The sequence below is a fragment of the Crocodylus porosus genome, unplaced genomic scaffold, assembly GCF_001723895.1.
Source record: "Crocodylus porosus isolate Cpor-Errol unplaced genomic scaffold, CroPor_comp1, whole genome shotgun sequence".
Taxonomy (NCBI): Eukaryota; Metazoa; Chordata; order Crocodylia; family Crocodylidae; genus Crocodylus; species Crocodylus porosus.
The window spans coordinates 61,525,212-61,542,106 of NW_017728947.1; the positions used below are offsets into that span (position 1 = coordinate 61,525,212).

A 16,895-nucleotide genomic window follows, 5' to 3' on the forward strand; every position below is an offset into this window, starting at 1 on the left:
TAAACAAACTGCTTTTAATCCTTCACTATAACACTTTAGATTCACATTTTTGCTCTTTTTGTTTTTTTCTTTAAGTCATATTTTAATCAGATATTGGTCTAGATCCTTTAAATCAACATGGGAATTTAAAAGCAAGCCAGTATTTTAAAAAGCACTTCCTTCTACTCAGTTCTGCCAAATTTTTTTTTGGCAAAATAGAAATTCAACAAGTTTCTTACGCACTTGCCTAAGAAGTTAAGAGACTAATTATATTAACTGATTTATTAATAAATGGTTTCTTAGTCCAATTTTTGTAAGTATTAACAGACTGCGCAACAACTTTGTGTGTCTAATGTGCTTTGAAACCTTTTTTTTAAAGTTAATTACATTTATAAGTAAAGTCACTATAGATATGCCCCTTAAGCTTTACACAGGAATATTTAAAAAAAAATAAAATAAAAGATTACCTCATTGGCTAGCTCCAATAATACAGGGGCAGCTGCATTTTTCATCACCCTACTTCGGTACCTAGACAAGACAAAGCCAGGTAAATTCTGTAGTGGCAAGAAGAGGCCTGCTTAGGCATGTTATTATCTAGTATCTCATGTCTTTCTCTCTTGGGCAAATGTTACACACAACCAGGCTACAATACACTACCATGATAAGAAATCTTCTGAAATTAGGTATTTTAAGATAATCAGGGTACTTTCTGCACAGCTGTAAGATGTGTCAATTTCAGTTAAGAAACTTATTAAAAAAACACAATAAACAAATCAAGAAAACTACCTTTCAAAATCATATTGTTGGCACTATGCCATAAAATCAAATTGTATCTGTATTATTTAAAGATGCAGACCAGACAACAGATCTCTATTATTCAAAATGAAGATTTTGAGCTCAAAATGGACTTCAAATACAGAGGCATGAATCACTGCAGATCTTACATAATGCACTACTGGGCACAAAGATACAAATATGCAAATTTTTACCAGACAGACAGTATAGCCTCATTCTGTGAAATAAACTTTCAGTATTAAGTAACCAACTAGCAAATATATACTATAAAAAAGCAAATTAAAAGAATGTTTGTAGCAAGGACTGGACTATGTAGAATGTTAGAGAGAGTAAAAGAAGGGCATTGATAGAACAATGACAGAGGCTTAACTTTTCCAATACAGGCTTTAAAGCCAGTATGAATGCTAAGTGAAATTTCTTCCCTTGAGTATTATTTCTTACACGTTTACATTGCAATAGTATAGAGGACTCTTCCAATATTTGGTAAGGACCATATGGATTACTGGCTGTCAAGTAACAGGGTCAAATTGTGTTTTGTGGCCATCCCGAAAAAGATGGAAGTAGGATAGGAATATAGGAACAAACAAACAAACAAACAAAAGCAACAATAGCATCCAACCTCTTCAAAAACAGAAAAATATTAGTTCTGCCATACCTGCTTCCAGTAGCACATTTAAGACTGTTACATAAACTGGTAAAATGAACCACCTCACTCAACAAATAAATGGCCAATGAAAGAGGGAGAGTGGTTTCTAGTCAATGATAGAGATGAGAAATCTGAGATCCATTGAGGACACCTGTAACAACCTGCTGTAACTATGGGTAGATCAAAATTTACCTGTGTGTTAATTTAGCTGTGACAATATTTACATACAACTGCTCACAAAAGTATTGTGGGATGAAATGTTTATAAAAGGTTTTGAAGTTCAAAAACAGCAGTCATGATAGAAATCCAAATTGTGGGAGGAAAGGGGTCAGGATGAACATTTTCAGTTTCATGAATGCCAAGAGAAAAAAAAATCCCTTGCAAACGTGTAAGCCTGTGAACTCTTGGTAGAACAAGTTATTCTTTCAAACAAACTGTCAGATCAGTGGGACTTGCTCAATAAAGATATAATGCAACATCCAGGTGGATTTTTTATTGTCGGCTTTGTCCATTTCTATCTATTGCAGGCCAAAAGCATCTTCTAGTTCTTATGCCTGTTCTATTATGAACTAGCTTCCTGTGCCTGAAGGCATATTCTGACCTGCAATGAACTGGCTTAGGGTGCTGAAAAGCTTTTTGGCTGCTTTAGAAAAGTGTGGGACAACCATTTTGGAATGCAGACAAATTACCCCTGTACCTTCCCCAAGTACTCCGATCCCCTTTCCTCTGCCGAATCTGCAGATCTGCTTTGTTTCCTGCCTGCTTTTTGCTACTGTGCTGCCTATCCCCTCATTGACGTACCATGTGACACAAACAGGCACAATGTCAAACAAACAGGATGCCAATGGCAGACTGGTCACTCTATTCTAAGGGATGGCCTCTAGTTTTGCCCTCATCAGAAAGAAAAAGATGTTCTTTAAAAAGTGGACCCAAACACTCCGCCCAACACTATATCCTGTTTCCAGTAGGCAAAAGCCAAAAAATCACTAGGGACCAATGGCAGCAAATCTTTCTAAGGGATTTATGCATTTTAGAGAATAATCGCAGACTTTCTGTAGACCAGAGGAGGGATTCAGGGTAACACTGGGAAGTGGGGAGGAATTTCCCCTGGTGTGAGGCAGGCAAGTGGGAGTGATGGGCAGGTTGGAGGGAGAGGAGGTGTTGCATACTTAGGTGTGAATGAAGGCTGGGAAGCACAGTTGGGATGGGTTGGAGTAATAGGCAGGAAACGCAGAGTGGGTGGGATGAGGTGGACTTTTGAAGTTTTAGGGTGTCACCTGGAAAAGTGGTAGTTTCTTATCTTGTGGGTTACTTATCTGTTATTGTAAGCGGTTCTGAGCCTCTCTGGATAAAGTGACAACTATATCTAAATGATGATGAGAACAACAACCACCACCACCACCACCAGGCAGAGGTTATGACTTCCCCCCTGCTACTGGAAGAGGAACACAATACAATTACTTGCCTGCCTTCTCTAGATGGCAGTAGGGACAAGCAAACAAACTGGTTTCTGCAAGTATAGTACAGCATTTTGGTCCCATGGGCATAATCTAAACTGTGGGGCTTCCTGGACAATCCACAAGCTGTGGTGGCATTAAACCCTGTGGCTGCTGAACCCACAATTTCAGCACAGCTCCAGAACCTAGAAGCTAATATAAACATCAGTGTCACTTACTTTCTCTTTTCCCCTACTGCTGATTTTCGTCACCAGAGGTACCTGTCTACCTTCCACTACCCCACCCTCCAATTCCGATGGCAAGTAAAGGGGGAGGGAGAAGGAGAAGGAGGAGTGGCACTAACTTCCTGGGCAGTAACAATATTTTTACACCATTTCTTCCATCAACATAGCTGAGCTTCATACATAAACATTTGTTGTACACTCCCATGCTACTTGGACTGTAGCAAACACAGACGTGGAGACCGGGCTAAATCCTGCTTATTTTATGTATATTAGTCTAGCGCCAACAGTCATTTTGATACCAATAAAACTACTGTCTTGTGTGAGACGACAAGGTTTGGTTCTAGGTTTTCTGCTCCAATAGGTATATATAATTTAAACAGACCAGCACTATTATGCAGAGTGGGTGTCCTGATGATACATTTATTTAAAGATTAGTGTATGTATTTTAAATATGTTCAGAGAAGTGTTATTTATTAAATAGTTTCAGTTTATGTAATGTTACTGAAATTATAATGAAAATTAATTAGAAGAGTATCACATAGAAATAGAGTCGAATGTGACATTTTTAGCTAATATTCTTCCTAAACCACAGGGAAAGGCTAAGTCAGAGCCAATATAATTGTTAGGAGACAGAACAATTATTTTTAAGCAGAAATAGCATAGTATAATGCATTAGGTTTTCTGCCTTGATGTCCAATATAATTAACTGTCCTTAGTTCTAACTGTGTGACTCAACAGAAACACTGAGACTAGCTAATTGTTTACAAATGAAATCTTTCTGTTTAGTTTCCCCATTCACAAAGATAATATTAAAGCATAAGTATCAGGCATCTATAATCACAAGGATTATCTTGCTTCCTATGCAAGCTCTTCAGATATGTCAGTCTACACAGTAATATTTTAATTGCACATCTCTACCAGTTATCAGTATGCCCCAATTATGTCACAGATGTCTACAGAAGTCAATGGAACTAAAAAAACCTGTAAGATATAAAATTACAATTTATTAACTAAAGATGCAATTGTAAAATTTTGTAAAAATGACATATGAAGGGTTCTCATTCCTTCTTAAAAGATGTCTCTGACACTTTTTCTGCTAAAACAGAAGTGAACTAAAATTAATCCTATACTTGGTAAATACATTAATTTAATATACCACTTTAAAGATCATAACCTCTAGTTTAATTTATAGAAATAATTACAATGGAGCAGGTCCCTAAATTTGAGTAGTTTTAACCACTTCCAGTATCAATCTTGGCAAAACAGACTATCATCACTTTTAGCATATGTAATACATAATGCTATCCCACACTTGGCATCATGTATTTTAGCCTAAAAGATGCTGAAAAATTTCTGACAATATTTTCACTGAAAATATTTTTAGGTACTTCCAATTTCCTCATTCCAACCTGCTAATTTATTAGGAATAAAATTATCCCAATAAACCAATTTACTCGTAATTATCATTACAAATAGTAGATATGAGGATACCGTCTAGTGGAGTGGGTAGGTCATACCTTTGATAGTAAGTTTCAATAGCCTCAGCAGTGTGATGTTTGGCATGTGTTCTTTTGATTTGTTTCTGAAAAGGAGAAAAAAACAACAAACAAAGAAGACTTTTATGATGTGTTACAGAGCACATGCAGAAACCATAAATGTCCGAGTGCAGGTTTATTGGCCATATTTTAAGCTTATAAGGAATACTATTATATTTTTACAATTTAAAAATTATTTTTAATCTACTGAATGGAATGTCTTCAGACTGTACTGCAATGTACTATATATGTAAAAGGCAGTAAGGTCATAGTAATTGAATCTAAATAAGTTTGCTGAGGGCTGCAGAGGGCAAAGAAAAACTTGTTCTCTCTTTCAACCTTTGTATTAATTTTCCCTCAATTCAATTCCATCTAAGTCCTCTGCACTCTAGTTTTACAATTCAATTGGCATTTTTAACCAGGAAGAACATTGCTTAAAAACAACTTATTTGAAAAACTACAAAAAGTAATTCCATAGAGACTTGCCACTTGACTGACACCTGTCATCTCATGATAAATGACTCCATTTTCTGCCTCTCTTGCCTTCTGCCACTCCGGCAATGGTCATTTATCATCATCTCTGTCAGCAATGGAAAGCAGCACTGACAGTGCAAGTCAGCAAACATTTAGCACATGGAACCACGCAACACAGGGAAATTATTATTGTCAGAATAATAATGGTTTAGCATAATTTATTACAGGTCCACCAAATAAGCAAAGGCTAGATGTTATTAGACAGATGGATGGGTAGGCTTGGCAGCCATCCACTGAGACTCAGGCGGTGCTTGATGTGGAAAAGGGAACATCCTCCAAACCAATCAGAAAGCTGGCAGTTCAATTACAAAGAAATAAAGGGACATTCATCATTCAATTAGGCACCTGTCAACCCTCACAAAGGAGAAAACTTCTAACCTGGTACTCCTGGGAGAAGATGCTCAGCAGAGTGGACTGCGATTGACTGGAACAAATAAAAGAAGGACAAAGTTAATTACTGGAGTGCACTGCAAAGAAACAAAAGAGAAGGGAGCTTCAAAGGTAGGCCTGCTGCCCTGTAATCTAACAGAACATGAAAACAAGTGTGGAAAAGTTGTTCCAGATGAACACCTCAGACAAAGGCTTCCTGCTGCTAGGTCAAGGAGAGAGCGTGAGGGAGGGGAGGAAAATATAGCAAGATTTTCAAAGCAAACTAACATATTGTTTGGGCGATTCTTTTTCAGTTTCAGAACCCACAAAGTCATATCAGTAGCATGTACTGGAGTTAAAAGGGAAGAGGTGGAAGGAAAACAAAGCAAATTTCCATTAATAATTGATGGAGTTAAATTCCATTAGCAGTTGCGAACATGCCACTTTTTCACTGGCAACATATTGAAATTCATTTTGTTAGCAGCAAGGGAACCTCTTCAGTAGCTGTCTCATATTCAGGGTAGAAACTTAGCTCTCTGTCAGAAGTAGCATATGGGACCACTGGAACATTCCCACTGAAACTGATGTGCTTTGAAAATAGAAACTTTCACAGCAGGAAGCTGAGATTCCCCTGAGTCAGTCATTTCCAAAGGCTGCCATAAGCTTCATTCATCTAAGGCTCCACTCAATGTCAAACACCTGGCAATGAAGCAACCTGGAAAACATTCTTCCCAAGCGGGAATTTTTCTCTCTGAATTGTTAACATTTAGAAATGGGACAAGACTTTTTCCTCTAAAAGGCAATCAATACCACACTGCTACTGTTTTCAATTGTCCTCTGTGGATATATATACCCCATCACATCTTGAATACAATTAATTACTCCTGATATATTTTCCTACCAGATGCAACTTGAACAAATTACCGTTTCAATAAATCGACTTTTATAGTACAGCAAAGCACTATGAATAATTAACATTTTCCCTTTCATGAATGCACCTACAGCATATCATAGGTAGTTTAGATATTCCACAAAGACAGAAAACCTAGTCTTCTATTAGCTAACTCATACCAATAGCTAGACCTGAATTTAACATAAGCACTGTTTACACTACTGTTCCTGACACAACAGAAGCTTAATTGTTTTATCTGGGTACTGATAAGGACCTGTTACTTGGGCTACTGAAGTGCCTTACAAGTAGGTTTTCCTAAGGAAGCATCACTGCCACTTTGCAAAAGGAGAACTGAGGCAAAAAAATACATGACTTGTCTGAGTTTCCAAAAAAGCCTGTGACAGAGCCATGAGTTGAGCTCACAGGTCCCAAGTCACAATATAGTGTTTTTACTACAATAACATCCTTCCTTATCCTGCCTCAGTTACATGATTGTATTTAAAATGTTAATGTTGTAGAAGGATATTAGCAATCCTCCTAACATACAGACTTGCAGAATACCTCTTCACGGATTATAAAAAATGTAGAAAATTACAGCATAGTCAAATAATACAGATAAAGACAAATGAAATGAGATATATTAGCACTATTATTCATCTTATAGTAGAATTTGGAAGCTCCAAGTAGAATTGTGGTATATTATTGTGAAGCACTATACAAAAAGAAAGTTACAGTCCATGCACTAGTGGTATAACGTTCAATGATGACAAGACTCAAAATGTGTGTACAACAATCCAAAGAGAGAACAAAAACAAAACTAAGAATCGAGCTAACACAGGAAGAATTGTGCATTAATAAATAGACTGTGTGGGTACAAAACGAGGTTATTTTGAATTTCTGAACTTAGAGTACAAGATATAAATTAAACAAGATATAAAATGCCCTACAATAGCTTTTCACACTACTAATGTACAGCATCTGGTTTTACGTAGTTATAATGGTAGAAATAGGTCTTGATGAGAAATTTTAAAAATAAGATCCTGTTTACCTGGATTATTTCAGGGATGATATTTCATTATCACAAAATAGTAATAAAAAAAAGGAACATTCCTGTAGAAGCAGACAGACAGGTGGAGAAGCTGGGGAGAAACATAAAATCAGATAAGCAAAGGAGGTAAGATCAGAGAAGGTTGGTAGGTGCACATGGTTAGAACAGGTTGACCGTCTTACCAGCAGCATCTTGAATGGACATAAGGGAGAGGAGATGGATATCAGGAAGGTTAGTGAGAAGCTTACAGTAGTCAAGGTAGAAGAATAAGGGCCTGCACATGATTTATACTGTTACAGATAAAGAGAGTGTGAAGAAGGGATCTTAGGGATGTTATGAAAAGAATTAGGAAGAAAGGTTACACATGACATGAATGAGCTGAGCTCCAAAGTGCAAGTCAAACATGACTCATGAGGCAAGAGACCTTGCAAGAAAGACTATGCAATAGGCAGCCATTGATTCTCCGGATCATAGTGCACGCATAAGAGATCTGTGACAACCACACCAAGACCTCTGAAGCATATGCCTAGGCAAGAGTATGAAGGAGTGAAGGCTGCCCCCAAAACCAACCATTCCTCAAACTAGGCAATTTAAACTGTATTAATGAACATGTACATATGGCAAAACCTTTAGGAAAAACAGTCTTTAGGAATTTGGCAGATGATCACTGCAAATATTAGGGATGCACTGATACAGATTTTTTGGGCCAGTACTGATGGCTGATTATTAATGGGCCATATCAGCTGATACTGATTCGATTGCTGATATGCAAGCCTGGCAGCTGCATATGCAAGCCTGGAGAGCAGTGTCCAGCTAGTAAGTCTGTAGAGTGAAAGAGGCAGGGGGCAGACTGAGGCCCCCACAGTGATGGAGGAAGTGGGGCTGGGGTAGGGGCAGGGGCAGAAGCTGCACAAGTGGGGGGGATGGGGCATGGGACGGAGCCACAAGCAGCTTGTCTGGGGAGGCGCAGGGAGGGAGGGTTGGCTCCTACCACTGTGCGCACCCCAGGGGAGGCATGGCGAACATGTGCTGCCCAGATCTACATGTGGGGTGAGGGCGGGCTGCCACTGCAGACTGGGACCAAGAGCAACGCTGGGCTCTTCCCAGCAGGGGAGTTGGGTTGGGGCTGCATTTAGGGTGGGTGGTGGTGACATTGGGAGAGGAGGTTCAGGAGGGCTATGATGAATTTTGGGATGGCTGTAGCCAGAGATGATCCTAGCATGGTCCAGGGCAAATCAGCCTGTGCAAGGCTTGGACATTAAGAAGCTGGTGGCGGCAGGGGGAGAGGGAGGTGTGGTGAGCGGCTGGACGTGAAGCCAGAGGCATGGAATCACCAGAGCTAGGTGGGCTTGCAGGAGGGGCCGTAACCTCTCTGCCTGGCTCTGCAGGGCCCCCCAAAGCACAGAGCCCAGAGTGGTTGCCCCTATTCACCACCCCAAGGATGGCCCTGGCAGTAGCCCACCCCATAGGCTCCTTTCCCAACATTGCTGCTGCCCATCCCAAGTGCAACACCAGCCCAATTCCCCTGCCAGTAGGAGCTTGGTGCTGCTGCCAGTCCATAACAGCAGCCTGCCCTTAGCCCATGCACAGATCCAGGGGGCACGTGGCTCTCCATGCCTGCCTCCCCTGGGGTGCATGCAGTGGCGGGGTCCCCCTCTCTCCCCGTCCCACCGAAGGAGCCACTCACAGCTCCATCCTGAGCCCTGCCCCAGGTGTGCAGCACCTGCCCCAGCCCACTTCCTCCCTCACCATGGGGGCCTCAATCTGCAACCCCCCATGCCCCTTCCCTTGCCCCCAGCCCTTCCTGCCCTTCCTCCCCCAGACTTACCAGCGGGATGCTGCGCTCTGAGGTGCTGGGCTATACTCCTGGCCATGTCCATCCTGTGACTGTGCCCATGCATACGACATTTATTGGTGACATTATCGGCCACATCACCCCAAAAAAGCCAACTGCTGATAATATTAATTTTCCTTTTATCGATGCCAATATGATATGGACTAATATATCGGTGCACCTCTAGCAAATATCAATCCCTGCAAGGGAAACTCAGTTGGGTTTCTGCAACACAACAGAGGCCCTCCGACACAAAGTAGCACCTTTACAAAATCAAATGTGCCAACACCACCTTGCCGTGACTAAGTATCAGTATCCTAACTAAGCCCCCAGACCTGCCCAAGCACACAGCCTACTGGTCTGCCAAGAATGGGGCAAAGCCCCTGGGCACTACTCTCCCCCCTCACATACCACGTTGGCCGAGATGATCAACAACACTCAGGTCAGTTGCACCCATTACCGCTTCTTGAACAGCACTTTAAAAATTGTCAGTAGGTTTGCAAATGTATCAGTGCTTAAACAGGCTTATTATTGCCTCCTGTTTATTTCCAACCACAAATGCTAAGCGCGTAAGTCCATACACGGAGTATGCGAATTGGGTTTGTTAAGGAGCTGATGATCAGTGATCAACTCTTAATTCAAATTTAAAGCTGATTTGAACTGTGTGATGCAAATCAGTTAACACAGTTTACAAAATCACGAGCGTATCTACAAACAGCCGTAGAGATTATGTATCTGACAGTGCAAAGAGTATAACGTCCACAACAAAGACAGGAGAGATAGGCGAGTAGGACAAAGAGTTAAGCATTTATTTTTCCAGGTTTAAATTGATAAATCCTTCCTATTTCTTTTAAAAAGAAAAATCAGTGACAAGTATTTAATATTCAAGTCCATTAGCTTTCACTGGTTTTAACTAAAACAGTTAAAGGGGAAGGGGAAGAAGAATATGGCCTCAAGTAAGTCAAAAATGCTGTGAGAGAGCCTTAAATCAACCAAAAATTTAAATTTTAGTAACAAGTGTGTTATTTTGTTAACCCTAACATCACATTACGACAGCTGAGATTTGTGGATTTTTTTATATTTTACTTAAAATCACATAATTTAAGCATGTTTATTTTGTGCACCTTGACTGTATACTCAGCATATTGTAATCATATTCCATGCGTTAGTGATTGTGCATCACCTCCAACATTCTACGGCAAGTTCCCTCCCATCCACGTCACTTTAATTACTATACTTTGTTGTGATAGAATAAAGGTTTAAAGCAACCAGTTATAAATCAAGAGAAATTAAGGTCATTTTATTTCAGCTCATAGTCCTGAAATATTTGTATGCTTGTATTGCTTCCTCTGTATCCTCAGTTTTCTTATATTTGCATTTATTTATTATTTCCATTCACCTGGCACCATTTTTCTGTGTTCCTGAATCTTTATAAGTACATATGCACCTTTGACTTCATATAATTTAAAACATGTCACAGATCATACAAAGTTTAAATACTTTATAGTTGAATAGTTGGAATGTTTTGGACTGCACTAAAAGAACAATAAAAGCAACCCAACATATTTCAAGATGTCAGCTGTACCACTTAAGAAACTTTAGCCTAACCTGCATCTTTTCCAGATACATCCCAAAAAAGATGGGTCCAGGCTGGTCTATCCTGTATTTTTGAAGCTGTAGGAAGTAATGCAATTCTTCTAATTAATAGGGTGGTGCGAAGCTTCAGTCACTGATTTGATTTGGCAGAGATTTGGTCTGATTTGGTGGGTGAATCTCTGAATCTGAATTGAATCAGGAGACCCTTTAATGTCTCCAAATTGAATCAGAACCCTCCAAATCGATTTGGAGAGATTTCGAAAGATTCAACGATTCGGACATAGACATGGCTTTAAATGTCTTTTCCACATAACTCAAGGTATCAGGCAGCTCATGAATGCTGAAATGCTGGAGCAGATGAAGTGTCCCACAGGACCACAGGGGACCACATGCCTCCAGCATGCTTGGAGGCAGATCCAGAAGTACTTCTGGTCCACTTCCGGGTCTACAGGGGAGCACATGGCCGTGCCCTCTCAGCTTGGCGACTGGTTCCTCCTGACTCTGGGGGGGGCACCCGGGGTCCCCCCAGAGCCGATTGCTGAAATATAGGGCACAGAGGGCCCCCCCCATGCACTTGGCGGCATACCTGGAAGTGGACTATAAGTACTTCTGGTTCACTTCTGGGTTTGCTGCTGAGCGTGCAGGGGAGCACCCCGCGCTCCCGTGGGACGCTCCATACACCCACCATCACAGTGTTCATGAGCCGTGTCTGATACCTTGAGATATGTAGAAAAAACATTTAAAGCCGTGTCTATGTCTGAATTGCTGATTCTTTTAATCAGCATCCTCAGATTAGGTCTAATTGAATTGGGGAGAATGATCCAAATCAATGAATCGAATATGGCCCATTTCGCATACCTTACTAATTAAGAACAGAATATCTTTCCTCTTACCCTGGGAATTCCATCAAGATGACAAGCCCTTCAGCCCTTAATCCCGGTGTTGGGGTGAGCTCCCCAAAACAGGTTTGCAGTGTCTATTGGTAAGGTGGCTTGTTTTCAGTGTGTGCACTAAGTGATGGGGAAAAGAATACATGTGCAATAGGGGTGTGTGAAGTGGGCTGTATTCAATTTGGATTTGGCCCAATTCGGGGGACAGTGATTTGATTTGCTGATTCAGAACATTGTCTCAATTCCATTCTGCTGAATCTGAAGATTCGATTCAGATTCAGAAAAATCAGCAATTCGGCCACAGACACAGCTTTATATGTTTTTTCTACACACCTCAAGGTACCAGGGGTGGCTCATGAACGCTGTGATGGTGGTGCAGATGGAGTGTCCCACAAGAGCGCGGGGGGGGGTTCCCTGTGCACTCGGCAGTGGCTCCCCCTTCCGGCTTGGTGATTGGCCACGGGGGGGTCCTGGGTGCCCCCCCAGATCCAGGAAACACCAGTTGCCAAGCGTGCTCTGCGGTGGAGGCAGAAGAGGACTGGAAGTACTTTTGGTCCACTTCTGGGTCCATTGCCCAGCACATGGGGGGCCCCCCATGCTCCCATGGGATGCTCCATCCGCCCCAGCATTTCAGTGTTCACAAGCCGCCTGCTACCTTGAGGTACGTAGAAAAAACATATAAAGTTATGTCTATGGTCTAATCGTCAAATCTCTCTGAATCGAATTGGAGGCTTCCTATTCAATTCGGAGAAATTAATGGGTCTCCAGATTAGATTTTGATTCAGACATTCAGCTGCTGAATCACGTTGAATCTCCTCTGAATTGAATCAGCGACCGAAGCTTCCCACAGCCCTATTTTGCAAGCACCGTGTGATTCAGGCTTCAGGAAACTGACATGATAGAAAGTCTCAGTCTCTGATAGCTTTGTTGGGAAACCGCGACATACAATATGGCTATTTCAGTCAATGCAAACAAAATTGCAGAAGTTTCATCATCCTTCTTCTCCTGCTCCTACATACAATTTCACAGAAGCATATTCTATATACTATAGGCAAAAGGACATTAACAGTGAAATAAATGCACTCTTTCACACCCACTCTTAATATGTAAGGGAATTTAGCACTACTGTACTGAAAGGATTCCTGAATCAAAAGGAACAAGCTGTACAATGCGTTTCATATTTCTGGAATGCTAAAGGTATGAACACTGGGTTTCTTGGTTGTAGCCATGCTGGTCTAAGGATGTAGGCAAGCAAGGTCCTTTGAACAGATGTGATCTCTTTTATTAGACCAACTGAGTTGTTGGGAAAAAGTTCTTAGCAAGCTTTCGGGTGCAGTTACCCACCTTTGGGTATAGGCAGTCTCTGCTGTTCTGAGACTCCAAGGAATGAGAGAAGCTAAAAGTAGGCAGGATGTCAGTAAGAATGTATTTCTTGCTATTTACAGTCTCACTGACATCCTGCCACACTTTAGCTTCTCTCTCAGAACAGCAGAAATTCTTTAAGTCAGATGAAGGGTAATCATGCCCAAAAGCTGCTAAGAACAGTTGGCCTAATAGAGGATATCATATTTACTCAAAAAACAATGCCTACGATGGTATTAACAGCTCTTCATTTCTAGTGGCAGACATTTCTGAAAATTTCCACTGCTAGAAATCTTTCAGGGAGAGGGAACAGTACAGGTATTCAACCTACAGCCATTACCTTCTCCCTGTATCTTCCCTAGACTGGGGTGATCCCAGTCTGAGGCTGCACAGGAAGCGCTGTCCCACTGTTCCCTTCCCTTCCAGACCTCAGGGAGAAGATGAAGTAGCAGGTCAGTGGCCCTTCCCTGTTCCCCAGACCAGGGGCATTCCAGTCTGGGAAAAGAGCAAGGAACAGAGGGCGGCTGCTCCTTCTCTCCTGGTCCGATTCAGAAGAGGAGGCAGAAACAGGATAGAAGCTGTGCCTTCTCCAGGCTCAAGTACTTCCAGTCTCAAGAAAGCTCAGGTGGGAGGAGTGAAGCTGCAGGGTAATGCCCCACCCCCATCTTGACCAGACTGGAGTCTCCTGATGCTCAGAAGGCACAAGGGAAGCTGCTGCTCAGCTCCTCCTGACTATGGACAAGCCATGGGATGGAGCTCTGAGCCCCACCCCCCCCAGCACCCGCTCCCTCTTTACCTCCTGCTGCTTGGGGTCTGGGCCCAGTCCCCCACTTCCTGCCACAGCAGCAGGGGGAGGGGAGGGGAGGAGTGGGCCTGGGCCCGATGAGAGAGAAGACTAGATTCGAGGGTAGGGAGAAGCTGGCCTGCCATGGCGGGGGGGAGCAGCAGTCCCGGGCTGACCTGGCAGCAGCAGGTTGAATGGGAGGAGCAGGCTTGGAGCCAAGGGGGGGGGAGGAAGGGGCTGGGGGAGGAGTGTGCCGGGGCCTGAAGAGGGAAGGAGACGCAAGCCAAGGGAGAAGCAGGACAGTCCTGATGTGGCAGTGGCAGGGGAGGAGCGAGCCTCTTCCCTCACTCCAGCCCAGGCCCACTCCCCACCCACCCTGGTCAGCTCTGAGCCCGCTCCATGTCGGCCTGGGCCCACTGCTCTCCCAGCTCAGGCTCGGTCCTCTTTCCCCACCCCCTGCATGAGGCCTGGGCCCACTCCTCCCCTTCCCTCCCCCCAGCGCCACCGCATGCCCGCTATTCCCCCTATCCCCCCACCACTGTGTCGGGCCCTGCAGGCGGTGACAACGGAAGGGGAGAGGGGCGGGCCAAGGCCAGAGCCATAACCTAGCCCCCTCGCCGCGGTGTCCTGACCCCGCTGCCCTCTGCTGCTACCATCACCTGCAAGGAGTAAGGGGAGGGTAAGGCCAGCTCCAGTGGCCTTGCCTACACCTCCACTCCAACCTTGCCACCTGCAGGGAGTAGGATGGGGGGGCAAGGCCAGCTGGCCTCACCCCCCCATTCCGTCTGCTCCATTGCCCCTGCCTCCAGGGAGCACGGTAAGGGGGGTGAGGCCAGCAATGCTGCCCTCGTACCCCTGTACCCTGTGAACCCACCATCATGATGGTGCTCCACCACACTGCCAGCTCCTGTTGAAATGCTTGTTCGCACTCTGATTGCTGTTTGTCAGCCAATCAGAGCATGAATGAAGCGTTATGAACAGACAGACAGACTTAGGTTTTTATATTAGAATAGAAACAAATGAGACTCCCAATTCTCAAGCTGTGTGTGAAGACTCCAAGAGGGTAACTATTAAGTGAAATAACTGATATCCCAATTCTCTAAAAACCAACATCACCTGGATTTAAAAAAATATATATATTAACCTGTTGTTCACACTCATTTGAATGCTTTTATTTTAGGATAAAATCTATGAGTTGATTTTCAAAATAGAGACTCCAGCAGAAATGCTTCCTTTTGCAATCCCAAAAAGGCATTTGGCTAGCTGGATTCTATATCTTAAGGAGTCCCTCCCTACCCAATATTCAGACTATCTTCAAAATAGACCCATTGGCTAAACAGACAACAAAAAAGCCAAAGGCTGAATCAATTCAATCTTTGCAGGTTTATCTAAAATGCCCATATTGAACCAATAAGCAAGTGAACTGATGTTCATTTTCAAATTGGAAAGGCAGCCAGACTCCTGTAGTGGCCCATACCAGTAGCTGGGGGGCACCAGAGCACCCTCCCAGCCTGCTGGCCACTGCAGAGAGCCTGAAGTCCAGTGATTCCCCCAGCTGAACACCCTTCTCAGTCATCAGTCAGCAAAGGAGCAGGTGTGGGAGGGAAGGCCCCAATCCCCCAGCACTGGACCTGCAGCCAGGATAGGGGAAAGTGTGCAGTGTACTCCCCTGCCTGAGCTGGAAGCTGGGCTGATCACCCAGCCATCCCCCCTCCTCAACCAGTGGACTGGCTAAGGACAGAGTGGTGACGGAAAATGCCCCCTCCCACCTGGCTCTGGACCCCCCAGCAGGGCTGTGCCTGGTGCAGACGGGCAGGGGTGGGGAAGCAGGGGATGCCCATAGTGAGAGCTTTAGTGGGGGCTTTAATCCTCCTGTCCAAGCTGGGAGCTGAGCTGATCACCTGGCTATGCCCCCTCTTCTGGCAGCGGGCTAGCTGAGGAGGGAATGGGGTGAATTTCCTCCCCGCCTGTGTCAGGCACAGCCCAGGTGGGGTTCTGGAGCTGAGTGGGAGAAGGGGGGCTTGTTTCCCCCCCCCACTCTCAGCTGGCCTGCCAGCAGAGGAGGGGACAGATGATAAGCCTGGCTTCCAGATCTGGTGGGGGAGAGTAAAGCACACAGTGTAGCCTATCCTCCCCACTCCCTCCCCACACCTGCATCAGGCACAGCCCAGCTGGGGTCCAGAGGTGGGGGGTTACCCCCCCAACTCCCTCATCTGGAAAGCCTGCAGTGGGGGCTTTATTCCCTGCTCCTGATCTGGAAGTCTATCCGGGCTGATTAGCTGGCCATGCCACCTCCTCAGCTGGCAAGCCTGCTGAGGGAGTGGGAGGGAAAAATGCTCTCCCCCTGCACCTGACCCTGGACCCTCTGCCAGGCTGTACCCAGCATGGGTGGAAGCTCATAATGGGAGCTTTACTTCTCCTGCCTGAGCAGGAAGTTGGGAGCCAGGCTAACCACTTGGCTAAGCCCTCTCAGTGGAGGCTTTACTCCACCACACCTGAGCCTGGAGCCAGTCCAGTCCCCCCAGCTGAGGAGCGGGCGGGGCCAAGGGAATTGGCCTAGCTCCTGGCTACCAGGGATGGAAAAGCTCCTCCTGACAACTCTGGAACAGACAGCATAGCCAAGGGCTCTACAGCATCCTGGGATTCTGGAGGACTGTGAGTTAACTTGACTCAGGAGGGGATCTGGGATAGAAGTTCCATAAACAGTTTGACCTAAATCTGTTAAGTTTGATACTACATCCATCCACATTTATCTTAAACTGGTTTTGGCCATTTTGAAAGTGTTTCATAGTTTCTAGGGTCGGAAGGGACCTGAGCAGATCATCTAGTCTGACCCCCTGCCATGGCAGGAAAGAATACTGGGGTCACACAACCAAGATGTTCATCTAACCTCCTCTTGAACACCCCTGGGGTAGGAGCCTGCACCACTTCTCTTGGAAGTTGGTTCCAG

The 16,895-nt window shown here is 44.1% G+C and overlaps 1 protein-coding gene across 2 annotated transcripts in view; it reads right to left on the minus strand.

Annotated features, from left to right (window-relative positions):
- The window catches only part of CUNH15orf41 (chromosome unknown C15orf41 homolog), a 168,758-nt gene that overhangs the window by 126,580 nt on the left and 25,283 nt on the right, over positions 1 to 16,895 (minus strand). For both annotated transcript variants that reach the window (XM_019551939.1, XM_019551940.1), the window contains exons 2-4: positions 5,549 to 5,594; positions 4,619 to 4,683; positions 447 to 507 (exon numbers count right to left, since the gene is read on the minus strand). In XM_019551939.1, the coding sequence (XP_019407484.1) occupies positions 447 to 507; positions 4,619 to 4,683; positions 5,549 to 5,594 (172 nt within the window). The remainder of the gene's footprint in view (positions 1 to 446; positions 508 to 4,618; positions 4,684 to 5,548; positions 5,595 to 16,895) is intronic.